This window comes from Neltuma alba, unplaced genomic scaffold (assembly GCF_004799145.2).
Source record: "Neltuma alba isolate B1F8T4 unplaced genomic scaffold, ASM479914v2 tig00012520_pilon, whole genome shotgun sequence".
Taxonomy (NCBI): Eukaryota; Viridiplantae; Streptophyta; class Magnoliopsida; order Fabales; family Fabaceae; genus Neltuma; species Neltuma alba.
This window is the reverse complement of record NW_021636987.1, coordinates 44,524-69,798: the sequence shown is the minus strand read 5'-3', so window position 1 is coordinate 69,798 and position 25,275 is coordinate 44,524. Positions and strand designations below refer to the sequence as shown.

General features: G+C 36.1%; 1 protein-coding gene across 4 annotated transcripts; it reads right to left on the bottom strand.

Annotated features, from left to right (window-relative positions):
- Positions 1–1,283: 1,283 nt before the first annotated feature.
- Positions 1,284–25,005, bottom strand: LOC114728097 (protein MON2 homolog). Of its 4 annotated transcripts, none has more exons than XM_028914928.1 (44): positions 24,781–25,005; positions 24,022–24,207; positions 23,638–23,727; positions 22,351–22,424; positions 22,049–22,204; positions 21,770–21,890; positions 21,530–21,585; positions 20,812–20,866; positions 20,664–20,720; positions 20,465–20,566; positions 20,237–20,317; positions 20,085–20,137; positions 19,099–19,168; positions 18,709–18,772; positions 17,716–17,864; positions 17,503–17,630; positions 17,129–17,186; positions 16,929–17,026; positions 16,686–16,770; positions 16,463–16,528; positions 16,324–16,383; positions 14,638–14,724; positions 14,187–14,370; positions 14,002–14,045; positions 13,788–13,919; positions 13,574–13,705; positions 13,421–13,473; positions 13,288–13,336; positions 11,375–11,433; positions 11,082–11,218; positions 10,821–11,002; positions 9,977–10,105; positions 9,811–9,896; positions 8,215–8,330; positions 8,016–8,128; positions 7,730–7,853; positions 7,147–7,268; positions 6,305–6,491; positions 6,004–6,217; positions 5,238–5,559; positions 3,922–4,061; positions 3,529–3,650; positions 3,222–3,429; positions 1,284–2,070 (listed from the first exon to the last, which is right to left on the bottom strand). In XM_028914928.1, exons 1-44 carry the CDS (start codon positions 24,883–24,885, stop codon positions 1,965–1,967), a joined length of 4,962 nt encoding a protein of 1,653 aa, XP_028770761.1. In that variant the 5' UTR covers positions 24,886–25,005; the 3' UTR covers positions 1,284–1,964. The 4 variants fall into 4 exon arrangements, with proteins under 4 accessions (XP_028770761.1, XP_028770764.1, XP_028770763.1 ...); XM_028914931.1 differs by having other exon boundaries at positions 1,961–2,070; positions 6,323–6,491; XM_028914930.1 differs by having other exon boundaries at positions 1,961–2,070; positions 10,821–10,993.
- Positions 25,006–25,275: the final 270 nt, after the last annotated feature.

Sequence of the window (25,275 nt, the reverse complement as noted above, 5' to 3'; positions counted from 1 at the left end):
CTCCGGAGTTTCCGGTTTCGCTTACGAGTCCCGTGTAGTTTTATTTATACAACAGAAAGAAAAGAAAAACTTTTGACATAAATATATAATTTTACTATTCATTTATTATTATGTTCTCATGAGCTATACTATATATTAAGTAGAGACAAAATTAAAAAATTATTAAATTTTAAATAAAAGTTGATAAAATTTAAAATTCTTTTTATCCATGTAAAATATTTTGAAAGTTACTTATAAATAGGATTAGAAAAGTACATAGCCAAACATCCAATAAACTTTTACTTAGTTCATTGGTCACAATACTTGACTTCGATTAGTTGGGAATTCGAATTTGAATGAGTGATTTTTCAATAGAAAATTCAATTTTTTTGCCTGAATAAAATAAATACTAGTTCAAATTCAACACTATGATCTAGATTGGGAGAGAGTCGCACAAGGTAGAAATAAGACAAAAATCCAAGTGATGTTAAGCGGTCAATTGATGCCAAACGGCCCGCTCCCTTGGCCATGTCCGCGCACTAGCGTTGCTTGAAACGCGTTACAGATGATGCACTCAATTTTATAAGATAGCAAACTTTTTTACCACAAAATTCAAAAAATGAAAGCAAATAACAAATTTTACGAGAAGTAAATTCTTTTACTTTAGCATATTGGATTACAATATTTTCAAGCAGAGTGAATAATTGATGTAAGTTATACAGCATAAGCATCTTGGACACGCTTATTGTAGTATATGCATAAAATCTAAATATAAATATAAACATCAGAGATCGAGAAATATTAGAGAACAAAGAAGGAAACACATGCTCAACTGTTCTTCAATCGTTTGCAGAAGGGTGATTTTTACTGAAGTTTTGACCCTCGTTGTCTGAAAGTGAAACAGTAAATGGATAATCATGCCGATGAATAAACACTATAAAACCAATGTCAACCCATTACAAAGAAGCCCATGTCAGAAGAAGGATCTCGCGTGGCAATACATCGAACAGGTACAACCCATTCAACAGAATCATCAGCCTATTTTTAATCCAGTCACGTGCGGTGCGCCAAATTTAACATGACAAACAAGCAGCATCCTCGTCCTTGTCTGACGCCTAAGCTCTACTCCTTTGATATGGGGTACAAATTTTCCTTCGTGCTTTATAGCTACTGACTGTTTATCTATAAAAGACATACTATATCCAGATGGGACTAGGGAAAAGACCCAGATTGACCAGGAGTTGCGACTCAGGAAAACCAAAATGCTTCAAAACTCACGTCCAGAAGTTACACAGAATAAGGCATGAAATAACTTGTCAATATTATTATGGCAACTGAGGACAAACAGAAGTGAAGACAGAAAACCCTCGGCATGGAAATGGAAACATTTCTGACGAAGGGAACAAGTGTTCAAATTCAAGAATGCCACTCTAAAAGAACGAATGCCTTAATACAAACATAAAATCAGCATAACATGAACATATCTTTCTTACCGGAGGAAAAAAATTCTGACCATCTAACATGGCAAGAAAATATTAGGGTTCAATGTCAGATATATACTCAGAGAATGCGATAGAATACAAAAAAATGGCAAGGGGAATGTAGATCTTCTCACTATGACATTCCATTACGAGGTCTCCTTGTCCACTGTCCCGTAAGTGGTTCTTTTTGCTGTATACACTACATATATTTATCTCAACCGCTCACCTAATCGTCCCATGCTCGTGGGTCTCCAAGCCTGACCCCAAGGACGTGGTGATTAGGTTCAAGTGGCTGATGAATATGAGGAAGTATGGTTGACACCTGACACTGGGCCATAATGCAGGACAGATGAACTGGGTGAGGGGAGACAGCAAACCTCCTATCAGGGTGGGCCTAGTCTAGTCTACATGAAAATATACAACATAGTACCAATGAAAAGGCGAGGCGATAAGACGATAAAAGCTTATCAGCTAAAAACTTTGATTAAATGACATAAGAAGGTCTTATCTGGAAGCATTCTTTCCATTCGTTAAGCTGAGCTTTTCCAGCGACAACTCCTTGCTGACTAATCGAAGTAATGCTACCACTAGTTCCCGTATTCTTAGTTCTCTGTCCATCAAAAGAACAGATCTTAAAAACAAAATGAGGGGAAAAACAGAAGACAAAGAAAGAATAAAGAAAGGAAGAAAAATGATGGCCAGTTATATTTATCTTCAATACTTTTGGAAGGTGAAGGCCTCTTTCAAGGTTAAAGTCTAAAAAGAAGCATTACAGTGTGATCTGTGAAAGGCATGTGATCCGCATGAAGCTTTACCTATTAACAACTGTGCGATATCTTACTGGAGTTCATAATCTAGCAGCCCCTTGTTATTGCTTTGTGAAGTTGCTTGAAAACCCACGTTACAGACTCATCACAGTTTTTGGTTTGTTTTCCCTCCTGCCTCACGAGATCTTCTAAAGCTAGCATTTAGACGTAGTTTCAGCAAATGTATCAACTTCAGGACAGACTTTCGTTCTTAGCCACCTTATCACTTGAAGTTTGTGACATTCTTTTAAGAGATTTCTTCATCACTAAATCAAAAGGTGCTGCTCTTTCTTTTTCTTGCTTTACTTTTTACTTATTTTATACTTGAGGGAATCACACTGCTTTCCTTTAACAGATGTCCGAATTAACACTCTCCTCTCTATTTTGAAAGCCGTACCGCCTTCTCTTGAAACAAAAAATATGGACTACCTTAATCTCCCTTGTAAGTTGTAAAAGATGGGCTACAATTATACCCATTTAGACCAAACTAACGTTGTCCATTATTTATATATAGAAGTATTAAATACGTATTAGATTAATATAAAAAAGTCAAGTTTATAAATTTTGAATAGATTAAATTTATGGTTTTGAATATGAAATAAATATCGCTGAATCCAAAACATGTCCTTTCATGTTATATTTTTTTCACAGAAATCAATATATTTTAGGGGTATGTTGCTCATATTTTAGCTTTAAAAAAATTGAAGTACTATTGTTCAAAATGAAAAGAAGGCTGTGTAATTTAAGCACTTCATGTGCTGCACATAAAATTTTTTTGAACCTCAGTCCTTGGAAGATTATCTCATCCTACCGCCTTGTACTCTCTTTTCCTGATTCTTCATATTTTATCTATCCACAAGACGACTAATTTACACATCAACTGCTTAAATTCATATTTGTGTGCTCGTGTCAAAGATTAAGCATCAGGATACTCCAATAAATATATTTACTTTACCTCGATAAAACAAGCTCACTAAAGGAAGGAAGGAGCACAAACAGGTGGGGACGCCCGGGAGGCTTCTCCTTCTCCTCTGCTAATCCACTTCTCAGATATGGGTGCAAATGAAGCGAGGAAGCTGTATCATGATGTATTACGAGACGTGCCAGTTCTTGGAGAACATAAATAATTTCTTCGAGCCTGGCTTTTGGTAATGGATGCTCACCTGCAGGGAAATCACACATTACGCATGGGAAAATGGAGATCTGAAGTAAGGATTATCTACACTGATTAACATATTGTTCATCAAAAAAGCCAAGCTCACCCAACTCATTCTCATCTGTCTGAAACCTGCTCAAGATGTATTCACATCTGTTCATGAGCATAGTAATTGAGATTTTGCTGACTTCAGATCTTGTCAAGTTCCAATCGGCTTCATTAGAACAACTAGAAACAGGATGCAACGTTGGAAAATAATCAAAATAACAGCTATGTAAATGAATAACTGAAAAGGCTGATAAAAAACATTCGTTGATAAGCATTATAAGGAGAACAGGGAAACAACCAGAACAGATTATGTGAAAAATAAAAGAGAGAATGCTTCAAAAAGGCCTTGATAGAAGTTGATCACCAACTGCCATCAAGCAAAAGATACTTAATATACAAAGAAATTAAAAGATCGAATCAGAAGAATTGTATGAGCACTCGGGTACGGCACCTGCTCAAAGAAAATAACTTCTGTAAACAAGTCAACGAAAATCTACTGCAGTGTGAAGGCATAAGCTCTACAGTCTCAACAGGCAATGAGCATGTGCGCGATGCACAACGGTCTAGTGTGCTGACCAGTCGCAACAGAATCTGAGAACATGTACACTATTAGGGAGAAAGAAAGAACAGGCAAAATGTAGCCAGCAAGCCCCAAGCTAGTGGGACCATTACTGGAATATATAACACTGCAATAAAAAGCACATTCAGTGACATCCAGGTCGAAAAAGCAAACATCTTTTGGTGGCATGAAGAGACAAACAGTAGTAAAACTAACTTCATAATAGCAAGTGACGCATGAGGAAGAGTGGGGCATCATTAAGAGAGGTAAAACCCAATAATATTATTCTTACAAGTTAGTTCCTCCAAATCAGCACTTTATTTCAAAAATAGATTTTTTATAATTTATTTTTTTGAAGGGGGGTGGAGGCAAAACATAAGTGAGAGAAGATACAATTTTAGCTAAGGAAGACTAATTTCTTTTTTTACCACCAATCACACTTTAATCAAAGCCACCCTTCTTTCTCCTTTCAATAAGCCAAAACTTTGATATTGGATTATAAGACAGTGCAAAAGCCTCAGACAACTTAATTATAAACGTTCTTATTCGAGTCCACATGATTGGAGTTAGATTTTTTCCCATTATTTTAGTAAGTCATTGTCGAGAGTTCAATTACTATTCCTTTAAAGAACATCAAAGAATCATACATAGGTTTATGCCAAGCATTCTTACATCCTTTTATGAATAGGTTCTTCTATTTTCATTTCTTTATGAAACACTTTAATCGATTAAATTTTCATGGTTGGTCCTAACCCTCTATTGTAGGAAATTTTCCATACCAAATTTCATTTTGATATATCTAAAAGCTTTAATATTGATCATTCAAGAGATCACTCTTGAATTGTTTCAGGCATACTCCAGCTCAACCATCATTTCATCTAGAGACCTTAAGTAGGCAGACGGATTCAATTTCTCATAACTTAATATCTACTCTTTTTATTAGACAACATAAACTTTGATTTTTATATTAAACTAGTACAGATAATTATTACATTAGATTACTTTAGTTAGATTTTATATGCATTAAAGCAAATACAAATAACATGTGATTGATAACTTAATAAAAACAGCATCATACAGTCAGGAATTAAAAGCCTACATGTTTAATTTTATAACCCCACCGAAAACACATAAGTGGCATCAATTGGCAAATTAAGGACAATGCCATCAAGACCAAGTATTGATATAGTAATTGGCCAGAAACTCACATCTGTTGGGGCATCGATTGGCAGCTTAAGGACAGTGTCACCAAGAACCTTTAACATTGACATCTCAAGGGACTCGTCAGCTTCTAATACCAATGCTGAGAGAGAATTTGAAGGAAGAGCTCTCCCACAATATCCAACGAGGAATATTTCGTAAACATCTGCAATTTCTTTCCATATACGAGTTCTAGCAGGTTTGCCAAAGCTAGAATCTGGACCAGTGTAGATTAATTTGCTAACATAGTCAATGAGGATTCGGTTGAATGCTTCAACAGCTAACCTCCAAAGTGCACTGTCCGGGTTGTCTCTTCTGGTTGTCATACATCTGAATTTTGACATAATAGCATTGTTGCAAATATTTCTAATCGATTTTTTAAAAGCGCACATAAATATATAAAGGATATACAATGTTGCAAATATTTCCAATCCATTTTTCAAAAGCGCACATAAATATTTAAAGGATATACAATGTTGCAAATATTTCTAATCGATTTTTCAAAAGCGCATATAAATATTTAAAGGATATACAATTTTCAATCCATTAGACAGCAACTGTTCAAGTAAGAAAAGCTTGCAGGTGCCAAGTAAAGATTTAGCTCTGACATGAGCTGTATCAAAGGTTCTTGCAGAGTAAGTTGGGATTAATTGTTTTTGTTCTCTCTAGTGGCCTGTATGATATCGTTACGTTTTAACATGCCGAAATTGCACACAGATTTTGCACATATATACATAAAAAACTATCGTTCAAAACTTCAAGTGCAATTACTACCTTCCAAGGCTTTGAATAATTTCAGGGTATATAATGTACTTTTCAACCACTGGTGCCTGCAGAAAAAGATCTACCAGCACAGGAACTAGCTTTTCTGCAAAAATATAACTAGGAATGCTTGCATTGACAGCTGCAATTGATCCAGTTCCTGAAGATGTTACTTTGTCAGGTGATACTGAAGCAGTACCATTAGGTGCTTCATACTTCGGAGAGTCTGTGAAAATAAGCATAGATTTCATACAAGCTTCTGCCCAATAGTAAACTGAGAAACTAGCTAAGGTGCAATGCTATTTTTGTATACCTGGGACAAGGTTAGTACTTCTTGGATGATCCATTTTATCATCTTCACTCTGTAAATGAGAATCCTCCCCGGGAAGATACTGCAGGAACTCCCGAAGAAGAATAAGCCACATAGAGGAAATGTGCTCAGTTGGGCGTAACAGAGGTATAATCTCCAGAATAGTCCGTAGCACAGGTGGGACATTTCCCTATAAGGAATTTTTTTCCAAAAAAAAAAAATTCATGAAATATATCAACTTAACAGTTCCAAATGTAACTGTACTACTGCTACCCAAACAGGTTCTTTGTATTACTCTAGGAATTAAAGAACAAGAGGAATTGGGTTTTTTTTGTCCCTTGATGTAATCTCCCAAGTTTAATCTTGCCTTGCCTTTTGATTCAGGAAAAAAAAAAAGGAACAAAAGGAAGGCATGGCTATTTACTGCAAGGCTGTATAGTGCTTAGACAGTAACAAGCCAACATGTGTACAGCAAGGAAAACAGCATTTAAAACAACGCAATCATACTTTCAGGACCACTCGCCATACAAGATTGCAAAGTGGCATTCAAATTTGTGCTGGATACGCTCCCAAATGTCTAAAGTCACTCCCACTGAACAGTTTTGAATACATTCTCTCATATGGTGCAAGAATCACGGAATTAAGAAATTTTATAGTCAATTTTAAAATTCAGATCAGATACTCTTTACAAGTATTGATAGAATATGGAAGCTAATGAAGGGGTAAAAACTGAAAACTATGAATGACCGTTTCAACTTCCAAAAGAATAAGTCAAAGACATTAAAAAAAAAACCAAAAAAAAAAAAACTCAACATCAAAGAAACTCAATATGGCATCAGACTTACAAATTCCAATTCAAAGTTATCATTAATTAACATGGCTTGCTTCACAGCTATGTTTATGATTGCAATCAATCGTGTATACATTTCAGCATTGAACATCCCTTGAGCTTGCACATATAGTTCTCCTGATAGACAAATAAAACATCAGAATATTGTCAGTCCTGTGCGAATATTTGTATCTGAAGAGCAGCCTTAGCTATGATGCAGATAAATAAATTAAAGTAATTCATGAAACATTTTATTTGTTGATGTTCTGAAATTACACAATAGATGAAGAGAAGAACCAAAATAAATACAGACCTGGAGGCGGGCCTGCTCACTAGAAAGGGGGAAAATAGTGAAATGTCAAGAGAATAAATTAAGAAGCCATTAAAGGATCCTAGGGAGCCATTGAAAGAAATCTGGGGACCACTAGAAATGAGGGATCAATAAACTGATTTGATCAGCTCCCTCGATCCACACCAGATCTAGAATTGAATCCCTTTGGAATAAATAAGACATTATCGCCTTTAGAATCACATTAAATACCAACAACATTAAATGTCCCTCATCTCTCTGATAAAGTAAAATCAAGTCAATACATTACCAAGACCATGCAAAACCTCCTGCTTCACCTTGGTGGCAGCATTGGAGCTGTAACTCGGTGGCTTTTCCAGAATAAGCTCATAAATATCAATTACTGATATGAGGTAAGACATCGGCATGTTTCCCTAATTCAAGAAATTGCATTAGTAGACTCAATACTAAGATGAGTGTCCTCAACTAGTTCAGCTTCCTCATATATGTTAAATTAAAATTCAATATCTCACAAGAGGCCATATCTCTTCAGTTGCAAGCAAAAGACAAACTAGAGTTCAGACTACGATCATTACCTTTGATGAGTGGGAAATAACAGTTGTCTGCAAACAGTTAATGGCTGCAAGTGCTACCTCTTTGCTGCCATTTAAGTAGCTATTTTCAACAAAATGCAGCAATAACTCCCATCCTGCATAAAATCAAATTGAAACAGAATTGTTTGAAAATTAAACTACACAAACTATTAGTTAATTAAAAATTTGGTGATGTACCCACCAGACCAGAATTGATCGAGGCTCTTCAAAAATGGAAAGAATAGTCGTAATATACGAGCTATTCCACCAAGAACTAGCACAAGTGTCTCATCCCACTGTTTCTGAACTGTATTACGACTGCAAATTCATTTCACCATAAATGTTTGAGGAAATCAGGAAAAGGCCATGTGATCAATAAAGCAGGGTAATATTCAAAGTATAGTCTGTTTTGCTATGTAGTAATATTATCAGTATAACAAGTAAAGATGTCAGTATTATGCACACTGTTTCAGAGTCTTTTCAGCGAATACATTTGTTGATAAGTAGTTTTTTAAAATCCATTGTCATTCCGTGCTTTGGGTGTCCAATATTTCTGTAAGGTCTTGTGTCTATGTTGATGTCGTCCATGTATGCATGCTTGAGTGGGTTATGTATGCAGGGTAAGGGTAGCATTGAATTAGGAGTGTTTTCTGTCGCAGTAGTGGCATTGTCGTGTTGTTGCTCAAGCGGGTGCATTCTACGAAGAAGATTCTCTTCACACTAACGAACTTTTAGGGGCATGATATAAGCATGTGGCTTGCTCTCATTTTGTAAGGCAGATTTGAGTAATACAAAAGAATTCTGGAGGCCTTCATAACATGGTATTAGTGCCACCGACAGTTCTAAAATAAATCCTATGATCTAAGGGGAGGCCATGCAGCATTGTTCTATACTGCTTATTGTAAGTCAAATCAGCCATTTACTGAGTCAAAAGTCAAATTGTATCTAATCTCCACTGTACTAAACATGTTTTATTCTAGTAAGCTCGTAGCAGATTATAGTTTTTCCTGGCTAATACCAACCAGTGCCAGAGCCTTCACACACAAGCTTCCCTCAGGAACCGAAGTCCGGATTACAGGCCCCAATCATTTCAATTCAGATTGTGTCTATAGGGACAAATCGTCATCATTCAGGTCTACGCTTAGAGGTCTCTCAAGCCACCAGTCTCGGACAAAGACAAGGTTAGACCAAAAATTCATAGATGAGCCCAGGCCCCAGGGAAATTCACACCATCACGGGAACTAGTATAATCTGTAATCTTTTGTCTAGCCTGCAGTTGTTTATTTCAATTGGCATAATAGCAATTTACAAACAAGCTCAAGGACTGTTAATGCCTCCATAAGTTCTCTTTTATGATCGTGGTTGGCCTCTTCAACTGTTCATTTGGTTATCATTGAAGCTGATTTTTTTCTCTGGAAATAGTTAAACATATTTGACATAGTTAATATAATGTTCTTTCCATTTCAATGTATGGCGTACAATGCCATGTGCTACGCACACCATAGTTTTAATAGTGCACGAGGCAATACTGCTAAAGTGCCATACACAAGTAACAAATATGGTATGAAGCAACGTTTCAATAGAGCTTGTACAAATGCCTAGTGCGATGTGCAATAATAGCATATAAGCTTCAGCTTGAGAGCAAATTTTAAGGAATTTAGGACAGTATTATTTTTACACATTTGTCTTTTCCCCTGTGCCTCTCCATATGTTTCAGTTTCCCTTACTTTCTTAACAGATCATAACAATAAGAACATAGATAAACTAAAGGGAAATAAGATTGATCAACTTTTTATACCTATGATGTATGAGCATATGAACTGCCTTTCCCCCTCGAGTTCCAAGTTCTTTCCCTTGCCGTTCATCTTTTGAAGAAGTGGCAGCCTAGACGTAAACAAATAATTCGATGTAGCTTTATGATTGAGCAAACCATCAATTATCAATCTATAACGGTTTCAGCTTACCATGTGAGAAGCACGCTCCAATGTTGGGAATATATAATTCCAAAGACAATTTTCCCACATTCCTTTTGTAAGCTTTTGGCCATGAGTTCCTAGAGTTTGAAAAAGTGTTCTCACAGCAGAATTCCTGACCTGAAATAGAGAACAATTAAAGCCACAACGAAGCTAATTACTAATTAATTCCATATAAACAAAAGTTATACACACTATAGAAAAGCAACAAGATGATGTATTTCATTCAAAAGACAAGGGAGGGATATAGGGAGGCTTAATATACACGACAATTTAACTGTAAACATCCAAGGGAAAGCAATAAATTTGAGAATGCAAGGCCTCAACAGCAATGCACGGGAGGCAAATCATACTTGGTTGGTACAGAAACAGCAGCAATTTCTTGATCAAGTATTCATAGACTTTGACAGTACCAGTCTTCACATTTGCTTAACCCTCACCATAAAGCACATACGGAAGAGAAAACTATAAAATGTTAAGCATGCTGCTTGAGAAGATTGATGAATCCAGCTAGCAAATATGAGCATAAACTTTCCCATATCACAGTACTAAATTTTAAGCAAGCTGTTTTTTTTTTTTTTTGGGGTTGAATAATTATGCTCATAAGATAGGAAACAACCAAACAAGAGTCTTTAAAGCAATAGTCAATTTCATTGCCCATTCAGGCTGGCAAAGACCAAATCTCATCATTTCTCTCCCGTAATGAAGCTCAATCTTCCCCACAAATAAACTTTTTGTTCTCTCTCAAACGCTTCCAATCCTTGGTACACCCAGTGTAACAAAACGAGGAGAGGGAAGATTTGGAAAGTAAAAAGAATGACAAAACTCATCATACCTCTGGTCTCTCGTCAGCCCCAAGGTTTTGAAGCAAAGAGAAAACAGAGAACAAAAGCTTCTCACAATCAACATCATACAAATAGGTAGCGTGGTCTCTGATATCCTTGGAAACACGAAGTGCCTGTTCCTCCATCTTTTCACTGTCTATCGGCTTCACTACAGAACCAGCACCTAAAATTCCTGAAGACAGCAGCATAGTCAAAATATAGTGCGCGTTCAGGCTAATTGTCAGTGAACTGATTGACAATTGAACTTGAACCTGTTTCCTTTTCTTCCGAAGATTTATTAAGGCCCTTGGCAATGAAATCAGTCATTGTCCATAGGAGGCCTATTGCAGTCAGGCTTATGTTTAACTCAGTCTTTTGAGCACTATATGTGCCAGTCACATCTACACACCTGCAATAGAAATAACTACACAAATGAGACAACACACCAGGGAACAATCCAGAAGGAGCACCTAAATGCAATGGCGAGTAAACGATTATGAAAAAATGGGATGTATTATCCTAAATGCAATGGAAAATAAACAAAAATGGAAAACTGCGATCTTACACATGAAGGCAGTCTGCAGGAATTGTGGACAGTCCATCATTCATTATCACTTGAAGGTTCTATAAAGGAAATAATAAATGGGAGGGATGAAAATTAGCATACAGACGAACAGCTCTATACAGCTCACGGCACAAGAAAACTTACAAAATTTAGAATCACACTAGTATATTAACCACAAAACAGAAATTCAGCATGCATCAAGAGACTGAAAATATGTGCAATAAGATCAAAGGCTGAAATTTTAGAATTGGATGAATGAATAACAAAACATACAACAAGACAGCAATTGAATAAATTTCCATAAAATAAACTTGAAGACTGTGACATAATTAGGATTGGCAATTCTTTTTAGCCAAAAGGGTGCACTTTTTTTTTTTGGGCCAAAAGGATCAATAAACATTGAACACTTCAAGTGTGCACATAAACTTAAGCACACTAAGTGCCATAGTGAAGCAAATGCCCGTCTAATAATTTTTCACATTAATGCTTTTAATAAGGGATTTGGATAAAACTATTTGTGGTAAAGATTACGACAGCATTTGGGCCTTAAGCTATGATAGTCCATGGTTTGTCTATGAGTAGGCAACTAGTCTCCAGTCAGCTGTAGTTGCTACCTTTTCTTACAGACATAAATAAATCTGATTATTAAGTAGCGTTTCAGCATGTTCCTTGTTCATTTGTATACCCGCTGTTTGTTATCATTTGTGTTCAGTCATGTTTGGGTTTTCACAATACATGCTAACCCAAGTATGCCTTTCGGTGTTATAGGTCTGTTAGAATTTAGGGCTATGTTAGCTATAGTCGTTACCTTCCTTTTATTGGTATTATCTTATGTAATCATGATTTTAGATAAGATCTTGTTAGATTTGTTAGTTACTACCTCTAATCCTTAATATAAGAGCTAATTGACTAATTTGAGTAGATTAAGGAAGTTTGTTAAGTTAGTTATTTGTAATATAAAGTGTATTAGCTTTAATATTTGATGAAATATTTAACATGTGCAACAACTCCAAAGACTACTTTTGGAAAAAATAAATAAATATGAGAGACAAAATGGATTAGGGTCTTATATTTAAGACTAAATTGAAAGTCAAAATAGCTCTTATATTAAGGAACAGAAATAGTACTCCTCCGGTCCTTAATATAGGACCCAATTGTTGAGTTGGTTTTGGTCCTAAATATAAGACCCATTTATCATATTTATCAATTTTCTCTAAATTACCCCTATGGATACTCCATCAACTATAATCAAGTAGAAGATAGAGAGGAGTATTAAGAAAGATGATTATGGTATTTTAGGAAAAACATGTCACAATTTTTATAATTAACTAACTTACCTAACTTCCTTAATCTAATCAAATTAGTTAAATGGGTCCTATATTAAGGACCGGAGGAGTATTAGGATTTATTTGGCGATATTATCCTATTTTTAGAAGGATTTAGATAGGATTTAATTACGTCAGTAATATTTCGATAGATAAGGATAGCTAGAGCATGTTTCTATAGAGTAGGGTATTTAGAGAGTGCCATAAGAGGCAATGCATGCCTGATTTTTGCATTCAATTTCCATTAAGAATTGCATGCTCAAATTTCCTCTTGCTCTCAATCTCTATATTTCTTGTTGCCTCTCTCATTCTCTCTCTTTTCCTTAATTCCCTAACATATTAATAAATATTATCATTCACTTGCAATTTTAGAGTATCATTGTGTACTATATGTTTCCTCTACACCATGCATAGAACACCAAAAGGCCTAATATGATGATAAGGGAAAGGAAAAATAACCAAAAACAGAAAAGGCGATGCTTGAACAAATATGCTGTATGATATGTACTCACAAACACGTTAACGAGAAATTCAGCGCCACTTTTGTAAAAATACATCTAGAGAAAAATCAGTGACATCATTGCTGACCTGGAAACCGAGAGTGACAAGATCCTTCTCCGGCGCATCCGCTACAGATCTTAGGGCAAGGCATAAAAACAGAGGTCAACCAAATTGTTAGAAATAAATATTGATGCAATCGAGGAATTGTAACAATGCCAACCTCAACATTTCAAGTATATTAGGCCAACTGAAATGAAGTTTCTCCCCATGTCTCTGAAAGAATTTGTTAAACAACATTATGAAAAGACTGCAGGAATACCAAAAGGAAAAATGACAAGAAAACTAGATCAAACTGCAGCAACATTAACATTACCTCTAAAACATGAAGAAGAATCTTCAAAGATCCAACACGAACATCAACACTTTGAGTAGAAAAATAAAGAACCTTTAACGCGGATATGACAGAACATTCAAGTGACCTCAGCTCTGAGGTGCTTGATTCAATCTACAAATGCTTACACACATCAAGTCTTATTTTCATATTGGAAATTGATTTCCCAGTCACCAGAAAGATTAGAAGTTCTTACTTCTTGAGATGTTTTATGCAAATTAAATTGTTTGTTATCTAGAAATTGATCTGAATCTAAGACCGCAGATATGGATCTATCCAGCGCATCAAGTGCCATGTTCCTCAAGTGTGGATTAGAATGATCGGCAAGCTGCAAAAATATTTCATATTAGCAAGAATAAATATGAAAATAGCATCGCACATATCAGATGAAAAAATGGGGAAAGGAAAACCTCAAGAAAGTGACCCACAACTTGATCCCAAAATGGTTCCACTCCTGCAGTGGAAAAAATCATATGACGATAATATTTTCGCTCGCAAATTTATCAGAATAAATACAAGTAAGAGAGGTTGAGCAGCTAAACGTCTGACATAAATTTAGAATGTCTGGCATGTTATGGTTGTGTAAGGTGCATACTGTGAACATTATTCACAAGGATGGATATCATTCTCTCCACAGAAAAACTGATGCTTCCAATTTTTTGACTGGCTGGTGCCAGGCCACTTGAAGTACTGGACATGCACTGGTGTGAAAGCTGGCATAATGCAGAGAGAAGTGACCTCACTGCAGATATATTCATTAGAGCGGAGCTCTCAAATAGCTGACAAATGGATAATAAAACCGAGTTAGAAAAATGGCCTATAAATTCCAAGAGACACAAGATAGTACTAAGTGAAAAAACAGAAGATTACAAGAATAAAAATTATAAAAATAAGGGAAAATATGTTTTAGCAGGAGCTTTTCAGATTACAAGCCTGCAGCCATGAAAAGAAGAGCATCAAGAAAATTTTCAGCTGACACTGAAACCCATAGTTATTAGTCAAATTTCATGTGTGCCACCAACCAAGATTGAATTTGGTCAACCCACCTGAGAATTCAAGGAAGAGAGGATATTGAAGTCACTGTATTGACTAGATGATTCCCTTGTGAACTTGGGGACTAGGGTAGAGACCTCCTGCAGAATTGATTGCCACAGACCTCTATAAGCCTCAATTGCAGACATACCAAAATGATTTTTTAAATCAATATAAGTAACAAATAAAATTGGCTTGGAAAAATCACACGATATGTTGAGCAACTCTAAACACAACTGACACATGACGGTTGTACAATGTAATCATACATCATCGGATCATACCTGAGCTGTTGGCGTTTGTGGTCAAAACACATGGTAAATAGGAAGGCTTGCTCACTTGTATATTTACACACACAGTGGAGCCCTGTCCACTGTTATATGTAAATATATGTAGAGACACACTAAACATGACAAACATGAATACAAAGAGTAATGCCTCAAAGACAACAACAAACCCTTGAGATAATGAAATGACATAACTACAGGACTCCTAGATGATAAAATAGTAAAGTGGCTTGCGATAAAATCATCCGTGGGTAAGGTTGGTTCATTCTAATGCTTTATCCCTCGCATGCCATGACAGAAACGCATAAGAAGTCAACATTCCTCCCTCGAAATTAACCCCTACAATTTTTTTCGCTAGGAATTAAATTGAACAGTGCTATGATGGTGCGGATTGACAGCACAAAATTACAATTCATTTCATAATTTATGATTTAACTATTATTATAACATAGATAAAGGATTTATAAATATCTAAAGTCTTACAATATTTTTTTCACGCGTTTATTTTCTATCCTATGTTGGTCTATGTATATAAATACCATGTAAAATGTTGAATAAAATCATTGGAAAATATTCAAACATCTGTGACTTTCTTATTTTCCTTCCTATCCTACACTAAAGCCCAACTTCAATCTTCCTGCACCGTCTTCGTGCCAAGAATTTCACTGTTGTTTTTGAGCACTTCATAGTTTCCTGCTTAAGGCAATATTGAATAACAAAAATAACTTGTTCATCTTAACAAGCATTCAGCTATATTTTTATCACAACACCAGATGAAGATCTTGCTCTTTTGTACCAAGAGATAGTTCATGGTAGTATAATCGCAGAAAATGTTCCACACATGCTCTCGACTCAAGAGAGCTAAATTAATAAGTGAACCAGCTTTTACTAGATACCAGCCAAAATATATATATATATATAGGCAAGTATATTAAGGTATCAATCTAACTTTCAAATGTCCAAAAAAAACCCATAAAAACAATTAAGCTGTTAGACGGAAGCCCAAAATTGATTTTGCTTTATTTTTAACACCCCCTTTTGTTCAACAGGCCTGTGTAGACTCACTACTACTAGCACTGAAATCAAACTCCTCACCACTTATCATAGAACCATATACCCCAAAAGTCTCACCTATTTGTAGAAGACCCTAAAATGGGTTAGATTTATATTTCTAACAAGAAGTAATAAAATTAGGCTCAATAATTAACACACATATATATAAATTTCCTCTCTTTTATACAAGAAGTAGAATGCCAACCAACAAGACCGTTCATTCAAGTAGTTACCCATGTATGAATTTAACACATTGTCCACCAGGCTGATGTGTGGCTTAACTCTGAGTTCCACTAAAAACTAGCATTGCAATTCTAGCCCATTTCACTGAAGAATAATAAATGAAAGTAATAAATTTACCTGAGTAGTGGCATGTGGCGAATGAATTGCTCGATCTAAAGCTGCCAAAGTTTCTAAAACCTGCAGTTGTTCAATATAATCATTTATGAGCAAGAACTCAATCTCCTAACAAACAACATGACAAAGTATAGCTACGTACCAAGACCCAAGAAGGGCCCAAAACATTATGCAACCTATGAGCAATGTTGAATAAAGTTCGCAAGGCCTAGTTCCAAGATCAGTGAGTGAAACACAAAAGTATGTGAGCAGCCAAATGTTACGAATCCATGAAACAGAAAACAAACTACAGAAAGGATTCATTACAAATGAAGGGAGGAAATTGCAAACTGCATACAAAAGCATCATCAAACCCGAAGTGCTACCTGTACATTCTTGGGAGTAAGCACAATACTATCCCTCTGATCAACCAATAATTCAGACCGCTTTGATCCAGGAGACTGCAAAAGACTGCTCAAAATCATAACCCACTGATTACGACTCCGTACCTCAAAATCATAACCCACTGAATTTTAGCCAATATAACAGCACTGCCGGTTTGAATTCTTAAATGCTACACTAATAACCATTAAGCAGAGTATCACAACCCACTGATTACGACTCCGTACCTCTTTTTTTCTGTTTCAACAGGAAAATTAATTGTAAATTTGCAAAGGGAAGCCAGAAATGAGTTCAGAGGTTCCACTGCTCGGAGAATACCACATGCCTGTTATTCACCATATCAAGTGTCAACAAATAAAAATCTAAAGTTAATAATCCATCATTCATGTAATCACTAAATAAGAATGCAGAACCACAACTGGGTCACCTGAGTGAATGCCTGATATCCCTTGAGTATTTCCAATACAATGGCTTCTCCTTGTGACCTTCAAATCATCCATTAGCAAGACATGAAGGAATATAAAAGACGATTATAGACTAACATAATGAATCATACTGAATTGGTTTTTGGTAAAAGGAAAAAAAAATAGAAAAAGGAGTGCATATTGTGTGAAAACACAAAGATAAAGCTCAAAAATAACAAAATCCTTATGAGACTTGATACTGTAAAAGAGTGTTCTACAATCCACCAAATCATATGGAGGAATCCTCAAAATCCAGGGTCATCATTTTGTTGACCTCTGTTTCCACACAACCTCTATAAATACACACACACACACATAATGCAAGCATAAAACAAACCTTGATAGCACAAGGGATAAAGCATCAAGTATTGTCAACCACAGAGAGTCCACCATTGAATAGCAAAGAACTGCAGTCTTCCCAGTCCAGTTCACTGGTGCATCATTATCACATCTAGGGGATTCAAGCTGATTGGACAACAACAAAGCAAAAAATTAAGATAACTTATAGAGGTAGGAGAGAGGGGACAATCATAAAGAATTATGAAATTACCTCCCCAATATCCATGGCTTCATCTGTTAAAGTTGCTACAGTGAAGACAACCCCTAACAGACCTTCAACAGCCAAAGTTATGGCATGCGCTTCACTGGCAACTAAGACTGCAGCATTGGAAGCATCATTATCCAGACTCCATTCGACACCTACAACAGAAAAAAATTCTTATATGTTACACAAAATCATAGCATGCGAAAAGGTGAGCATGTTGTCAAATTTATTTTTCATCTTAACAACCACCATTCATGTTTATACAATTATGATGACCGTTACAAATGAAAGACAATGTTCTTTTAAGCAATACTTACTTGGACTTTTTTGTTTAAAGATTAAGCAGTTCAGAAAATTTTCAAGACCCTGAACACTTGAAATAGTTCTAATTTCTATCTGGAAGAACATAACCATGCGTGTTCATGCCTATTTGTTCACATTCTCATTTTCTGCCTTTTCCTATTACAACTTGCAGTTTGAGTAGCTCAGGTGATTGACAAAATAATGAAGGGCTTTCTTGGGTCTAAAGATGGGACCTGGAGGATAGGAGCAGATGACCAATATCTTATCAGTTGGAAGGATTGTTGCAGAACTACAGAGAAATTGGAAGTTAAAATTCATGTTTTTAACAACTAAATGAAGCAGATAAAGATCACAAATATGTAGGTATACAAGTTGTCAAATTATACAGAACAGACAGAACAAATGAACGCTCCTTTAGGATTATTGCCAAACGTATCATTCCCGTTCTAACATAAAGTTGAGACTTTTTTTGGGAAGAACTATTTAGGATTTAACAAAGAGATTAAGATGTCACAACATAATTGTTCAACCTCAATATAAAAATCATCACGTTGTTTTTTTTCTTATCCGAGGGACAGATCCCAAAATCAACTAAGATTAAACAGAGGGGACCACTGCACCAAGGACAGGTATAGTCTCATACAACACCATTTGCACTAATGATGCCACACCGAGTTCAGCAATGAAAATCAATACCTTTGGCTTTGCTACTAAACATCCCTGCAACGGCTGCTAGGCTCTCCTCACTTGTTTCTTGAACCTAGAGAACACAGAACCTCCACTAAGCACAAAAATATTTTCAAATCTAGGCAACCGAGAAATACTGCCAAATCTTCAAGACATTATATGCATGATAACTAGAAGCCTCTTCAGAAAATGCGTTGACAGTAGTGAAAGGATCTTAATATACATAATTGAGGCAGGGAGAACCAACGCAATTTGATTAAGCTCAGGTCAAGATAGCACGCCATATTCAGAGGAAAAACAAGGATGGCGAATTTGATGATATCATTGCAGAGTTTATTCCATGCTACATCCACAAAGTATGAGTGGAATTGAGTTAAAGGATATGTTGTCAACATCTACCTGTAAATTTGAAACAACTCTAGCAAGAGCTTTGACCATACCCTCCACAACATTTGTGTTCTTGGGATGCCTACATTTCAGTTAATTGCAGTAGTAAATACATATGTTATGAATGTAGAACCAGTTCATTTTATCAACACCACTACAGCAGAAAAATGTCAGAATTTGCTATTGTCTGATGAGAAATCCAATGAGGAAAAAACAATTAGATATTGTCCTAAATTTCGACAAATTAGCAATGCATCAAGGGACTCTTGAGAACTGAAGTTTCAAAACCCATTTTAAAGCTAACAAAAAATTAAACATATATCTTAGTTTCAAACGCAAAACCGAAAAGTGAATTGCATGTCTTACTTAAAGAAAGAGAACTATTCAAAAGCCTAACTATATCAATTCTTAGCATGCAGCAAAAACCAAAACTGATTTTTTTTCCCTCTCCATGCATTTAATGAGGCATGATCTGATTTTGTAGCTGATCAGAACTTTGAAGATAATATGATTCCAAAGTCAAACAATTCCCTTTTCAACCCCCATGTGTCTATTTCTTTCATTGCAATACCATGCTACAGCTGCAGAGAACCAAGGGCCCTCCTACACACACACACACACATCAAGTAAGCAAATCTCACCAATCACTCTGCATGTCCACCCACTCATTTTGGCAAACGTTTGCGAGTTTCAGAATATGCATATCAATAACTATGATTTACTTCCATTTACACGTTTTCTTTTTAGAATATGATTTTCCAAATTCAATATAACACTGAATCCCTTAAGTCTGAAATGGAGACATTAAGAAATGGCATATCCTGCTATGGTAAAAGTGAAGATATGCTATTCGGACAGAGTAAGCAAATACTTAACAGGTGTATAAATAGTCTATCGCCTTGTTTATGCCATCAGGTGGAGCGCATGAGCAAGAAACAAGGGAGGAAATTGAACAGCATTATGCATAATACCATTGAATAAGAAGATATTTAGCTCACATGTCAAAATTTTGGAAAAGAATCCGCAGTGTCCATGCCTCCACACAGAAACCCTACACATATACCGGCTCGCTACATTAAATATTTACAGAGGAAATTAATGTCTCAAGCCAAATAAATTCAAAAAGTATTTTCGTGTTCATCTACATTACCCTCAAGATTTCAAGAACAAGAATGCGATGCCATAATGGCAAGTCAAGAAAAGTAACCTTCAGTAACATACTGAGAAATACCTGCACCAAGGTGAAAAAATTTGATATGTTTGAATTTGCAACCAATCAAATTGTAAAACTATTAATAAAAAGGGCCGTTGCTGAATAATTTAACAATTATTGGAATATCATGAGCTGACTAGAAGAGCATGGGAATAGAAAATTTACCTCACATTCGGTGACAAGGGATGAACTGTAAAGCCTAATTATATGAGCAACTGACCGCAAGACCAAACGACGAAAGCTGGGTTCACCAGCTTCTCCTTCAAGCTGATCAGATATTACAGAATTATGGCGAAGAAAACTCCTTTTTAACTCAATTGAACAAAAGTTCCAAATACAAAACAGTCACAAGGGGATCAACTACCTCAGTATTGGTACGAAGTGAAGTCATCAAAAGTGAACATATCTTTCGTCGTAAAATCTGTCATTTCTTTTAACAATTATATCCAAAATAACATAACAACAAACATGCTAGCAGTAAGAACACTCTGAATTGAGATAAAAAGAATCACCTGTTCATAAGGTAGCAATGTCCTGAAAACAGCCACATAATTGGACAAAACAAACCTATAGAGGGTTGCCCAATTAATCATAGTGAAAAGCATTAGAAAAGTGATATGGTGACTTAATAGCAAATGATCGTCATTGACCAACTTGGTGATGACTGTTCAAAAGCATTATTTACAGTGACAAAATCTGTTGGTGGACCTAGGGCCTATATCAGGTCCAATGTCCTATTTGCTTCACAAGTTTGACGTATTTCCGTCTTAAAACATGATAGCATTGTATGGCATGATGTGAAGTAAAAATGACAAAAAATATAAAGATAGAGAACAAGAATATGCCTTAACCAGGAGAAAAGCTAAACAGAAAAACCAAAGGCAATGACACGGATTCATTTTGCCTTGATGACTTCAGCAATGAGCTGTTTTATATTATTATGAAGATGATGATGATGATGATGATGCTTGAATAGTTAATATACATGTCAAATATTATCAGAATAATTCAAATTTATTTATTTTCAACTTATCTAGCATATTTTCAGTTTCTTTCTTATTTTGACACCTTCTTCCACTCAGGTAAGCTCATTTCTAGCACTCTTGAAATAGCTTTTAATACATGACATTAGTGGAAACCAGTGAAACTAATCCTAGGCAGCCAATCAAGAGCACACCACACCAAATTTCATGAAGAAAAAACCACAACCTGCCCAAAAAAAATTCTTACTCAAGTATATCAAGTGCAAACGCCCTCTGAAGAATATTAGCACGTAACCAAATTGCCTGTAGGATGATTGCCAATTTAGTGATGTAGGAAATAGCATAAAATAAATATCAATCCATTTCACTGGCTGCTAGAAATAGACAAACACGAACACCTAAATTAGTTTCTAAGTACCTATGGTCAAAAAAGACAACAAGCTAGAGCTACTTTAACACAAATAAGTAGTTTCAAATAAGCACATACAGATCCACCTGCGGCAAGAGATGTCAGGTCTTCAAGCAACCGAAGCCCAAGTTTTCCCGTTTCAGTTAAAGTCTCCCTCTTAGATGGTGACCCTCCAAAAACAGATTCGTGATAGAAAGAGCTGCGCACAATTATCTTCACAGCATAAGTTTGGATCTAGAAATCAATTTGAGACAACAAGGCCTAAAATGCCGACAAACATCCACTACAATAAAAAGCAAATAAAACAGAAATAAGAGTGATCTGGATTCCCTCCATTAAGGGTTTGGGGGAACATACTCTGACAAATTGATGCTGCGGTTAACATCACCAGTAACAGAGCTTGTACGAGAAAGCTGACTTCCAAAACCATATTTGCCAGCAGGAAGAGACTCAGCCAAAACCACACGATCAAAAATTAAGGCCACAGCTTGCCTAAAGGTAGCTGCAGCAGTACTGCATAACAATTGCAAAAGAACATGTATAGACACACAAGAAATTAATATCTCCACGAATGCAAGGCAACTGATGTAGAATATAATATTAATAACAAATGACTACATTAAGAAAAGTTTGCCGATGCTCAATATAATATCTCTTACTTCCGCACGCTATCAAAAGATCGTGAGTTTTCGAGAAGCCTAAGACAGATACCAAGAGCTTGGGCCATTGTATCCTGAAATTAAAAATTAAAGTGGCTTGGAAACTGCTAAGTAATACAATAAAAGAGGCTAGTCAATAACACAACTGGATGTAAACGGGCTACTCAAGAGGAAATAAAATTGTATTGAGCAGACTGCTTTGAGTGGAAACAAGTCAGCCACATGGTGATTCCAAACCACAAACTTTTCAAATATATCTTTCAAAAAAGTAATCATTAATGGGGAAAAAATTAAGAGATAATGCGACATTATGATATCAGAGATTATGATATCTGATCCATATCCTCCTTTCATCGGTCTTTTCAGTGACTGCTCAATGACTCGGGTGTTTCCTCAAACTGCTTGACATCTTCGACGTTGTCTCTCCAATATTTCATATCCCAAATACTCATTGCAGCTAACAAATTCATTCTAAGAATACGGACAAAAATATATTATCAACCATTGTAGGCAGATGATCCATCTTTTGACAGCAGTGACACTACAGATGCATGAAGTAGATTGTACAGAAGGCAATGTATGATGTTATACAATTAACTAGCATTGCAAATGAGTATAATGCAGAATATTCAAAATGCCCTATATAAATGATGAGTGAAAATAGACGGAGGAGTTCTTTTCAGCTTGAATTTTGTAGATGAAATAGCAGTTTGCTGCATATACATTACGTAATGGTATTGTGCTCGTATAAGAGCTGTATTATAGACTACAAATATGAAAGTCATTAGTCTACCTACTAATTATTAACATTAGTTACATATGGATTAAAGTTTGATTCATAATGCAAAGAATTTTCTACAGACAGTGAAGCTTCAATGTATTTCAAAATCTGTTGAAAATTCTAACAAAATTACCACAGCGATATGCCAATTTCATGTGTATTGACAGTGTATAAAATTTAGCGCTACAAGGGAATCAAATAAACATATTGCATGTTCTCTGGATTTTATATGTTGATTAGCATGTGCTGACGTTATAGGAAATTCAAATTAGATTCATAATTAAGATTACCGTTGTTCATCCATTGGTTAAGCATGTTCTTAATCAATTTGAAGACTAAGCTTTTCAAGGTGGTCAAGCTTAAATGCATCAATAGTGACAAAATGCATAATCCTCATTTAGAGATACTACTTTTGAGTCCGTTCTACTTATAAGCAAGCTTCTAGCTATAATATAGCTTCTACTTTCTATATAGCAAATGCACAATGTTCACTAGCTGAAGATTACCTCATTTTCAGGGAGTAAACGTGACTGGAATATTATTGATATGGTCTGCAGGGTCTTGAGCTGAACGCCCTCATCTACCATTTCAGCATGCTGCAGAGGGGAACAATTTTTGGCAGACCACAAAGGCACAAGTCAGATTTCCCACAATGGTGGAGAGTGTTGTCATGTCTTGGCTTTTGCATAAATCAATGATAACAAGACTCATCAAAGTAACAGGAGTAACGAAAGCACCAAGGATCAATGTTCGTGCAAACACAGCTAGGCCACAATATGATCATGGCAGCATAGATGATAAGGCCAGAGAATACAAGCAAAAGCAAGATCCAACTGAAAGGATTGAAAATTTGAAGCCATAACGTGTACTGAATACTTCTCTAGACTTACGTCCTTCAGTGTGGATAATATCTCTTTGAGGGAAGATGGAGAAACCGCATCATGAGATATGAGTTTCTGCAGACATGAGAGTCCAATAATGCTAAGCTTAACTGTTCTCACGTCACATGCCATCAAAAATATTCTCAATATGTCCTCATTATGTGCGATTTCACTGGGATTTGACAAAGAACGAAGCTGCAAGTAGATGATAATAAGAAATGTAAGCAAATCATACTTGAGTCCTTTTATTTTTAGAAAATGACGTAATGAGCAAAAAATAGTCTCTTTGACAACTTCAGCTTTGTACTACCCATCTGGAACTAACAAAATATATACATGATGCTGTCAAACAATAATTCGTATGCCAAGCACTTTTTGTCTGGTGTCTTTTCGCGCGCTTGGATATTTATCTAAGCATCGCTCGAATTTTTGCTTGAATGACAACCACATTACATTTTCTTCAATTCCTGAGCACCAAAAATCCAGCATTAAGGTCACTTGAAACTAAATCGCGCAGTTCAATGACACCATTTGAGTAAAGGTCGTGCTCCTAACGAGTGATAATGAGTGTCTGAGTTTTCACATTTCTCTTTCCTTTATTTCAATCTCTAAATGACCAAAAATGCGGCGCAAAACTTCCTTTCTGAAAAACTACATCTAAACACAGAAGTTCGGATGTTATAGCGGCTACTTGCTGATGCATTCAGGAGCATGTAACATGAGATTAAAAAATTATACAGAAATTAATATATAGCATTGAGTGATAACCTTAAGAATTGCATGCTCAGCGCCGTCTTTAACAGCAGGATACCGACGGCGAGCTTCTGCAGAAAGAGCGCGAAGGTCAGATTCCAAGACCGCCATGAAAGCCATCTCGGAAATTCTCACTTCCTAAGTTCGCCGATGGCGAGTACTCCGCTATGCCTTAGAACAAATTACGAGGAGCAACGATCAGTTTAGAAGGAGCATCACCGCAGAGATGAGTGGGGAACAGTGAATTGCCCATGGATCTGGAGTGCGGAAGCCAGACATGGATTCTCTGCAGGTCGCTCGTTTACACCGTTTAGGACGGTGATCGATCACGTAGAGAGCAATTTTGGGCTTCATTAATTGGGTTGATGGTATAAGGCCGCCCAAAAGGCTTGGGTTTGGGCGTACATGGAGACTTAAATCCAGTGTCATTTACCCTAAGCACAGCCTCTGAGTGTCTGTCCCCAAAACAAAATACCCTGACGAGGGGTCCAGGCCGAAGATACCTTTGTG

What these genes read in the sequence shown, in the direction of transcription:
- LOC114728097 (XM_028914928.1), bottom strand. Translation starts at nt 24,885, where the DNA reads ATGGCTTTCATGGCGGTCTTGGAATCTGACCTTCGCGCTCTTTCTGCA. An exon ending in GTTTAGTAGCAAAGCCAAAG is followed by an intron (nt 17,865 to 18,708) that starts GTATTGATTTTC and finishes TTTCTGTTGTAG; the next exon opens with GTGTCGAATGGAGTCTGGAT. An exon ending in ATAACTTTGAATTGGAATTT is followed by an intron (nt 6,492 to 7,146) that starts GTAAGTCTGATG and finishes AATTCCTTATAG; the next exon opens with GGAAATGTCCCACCTGTGCT.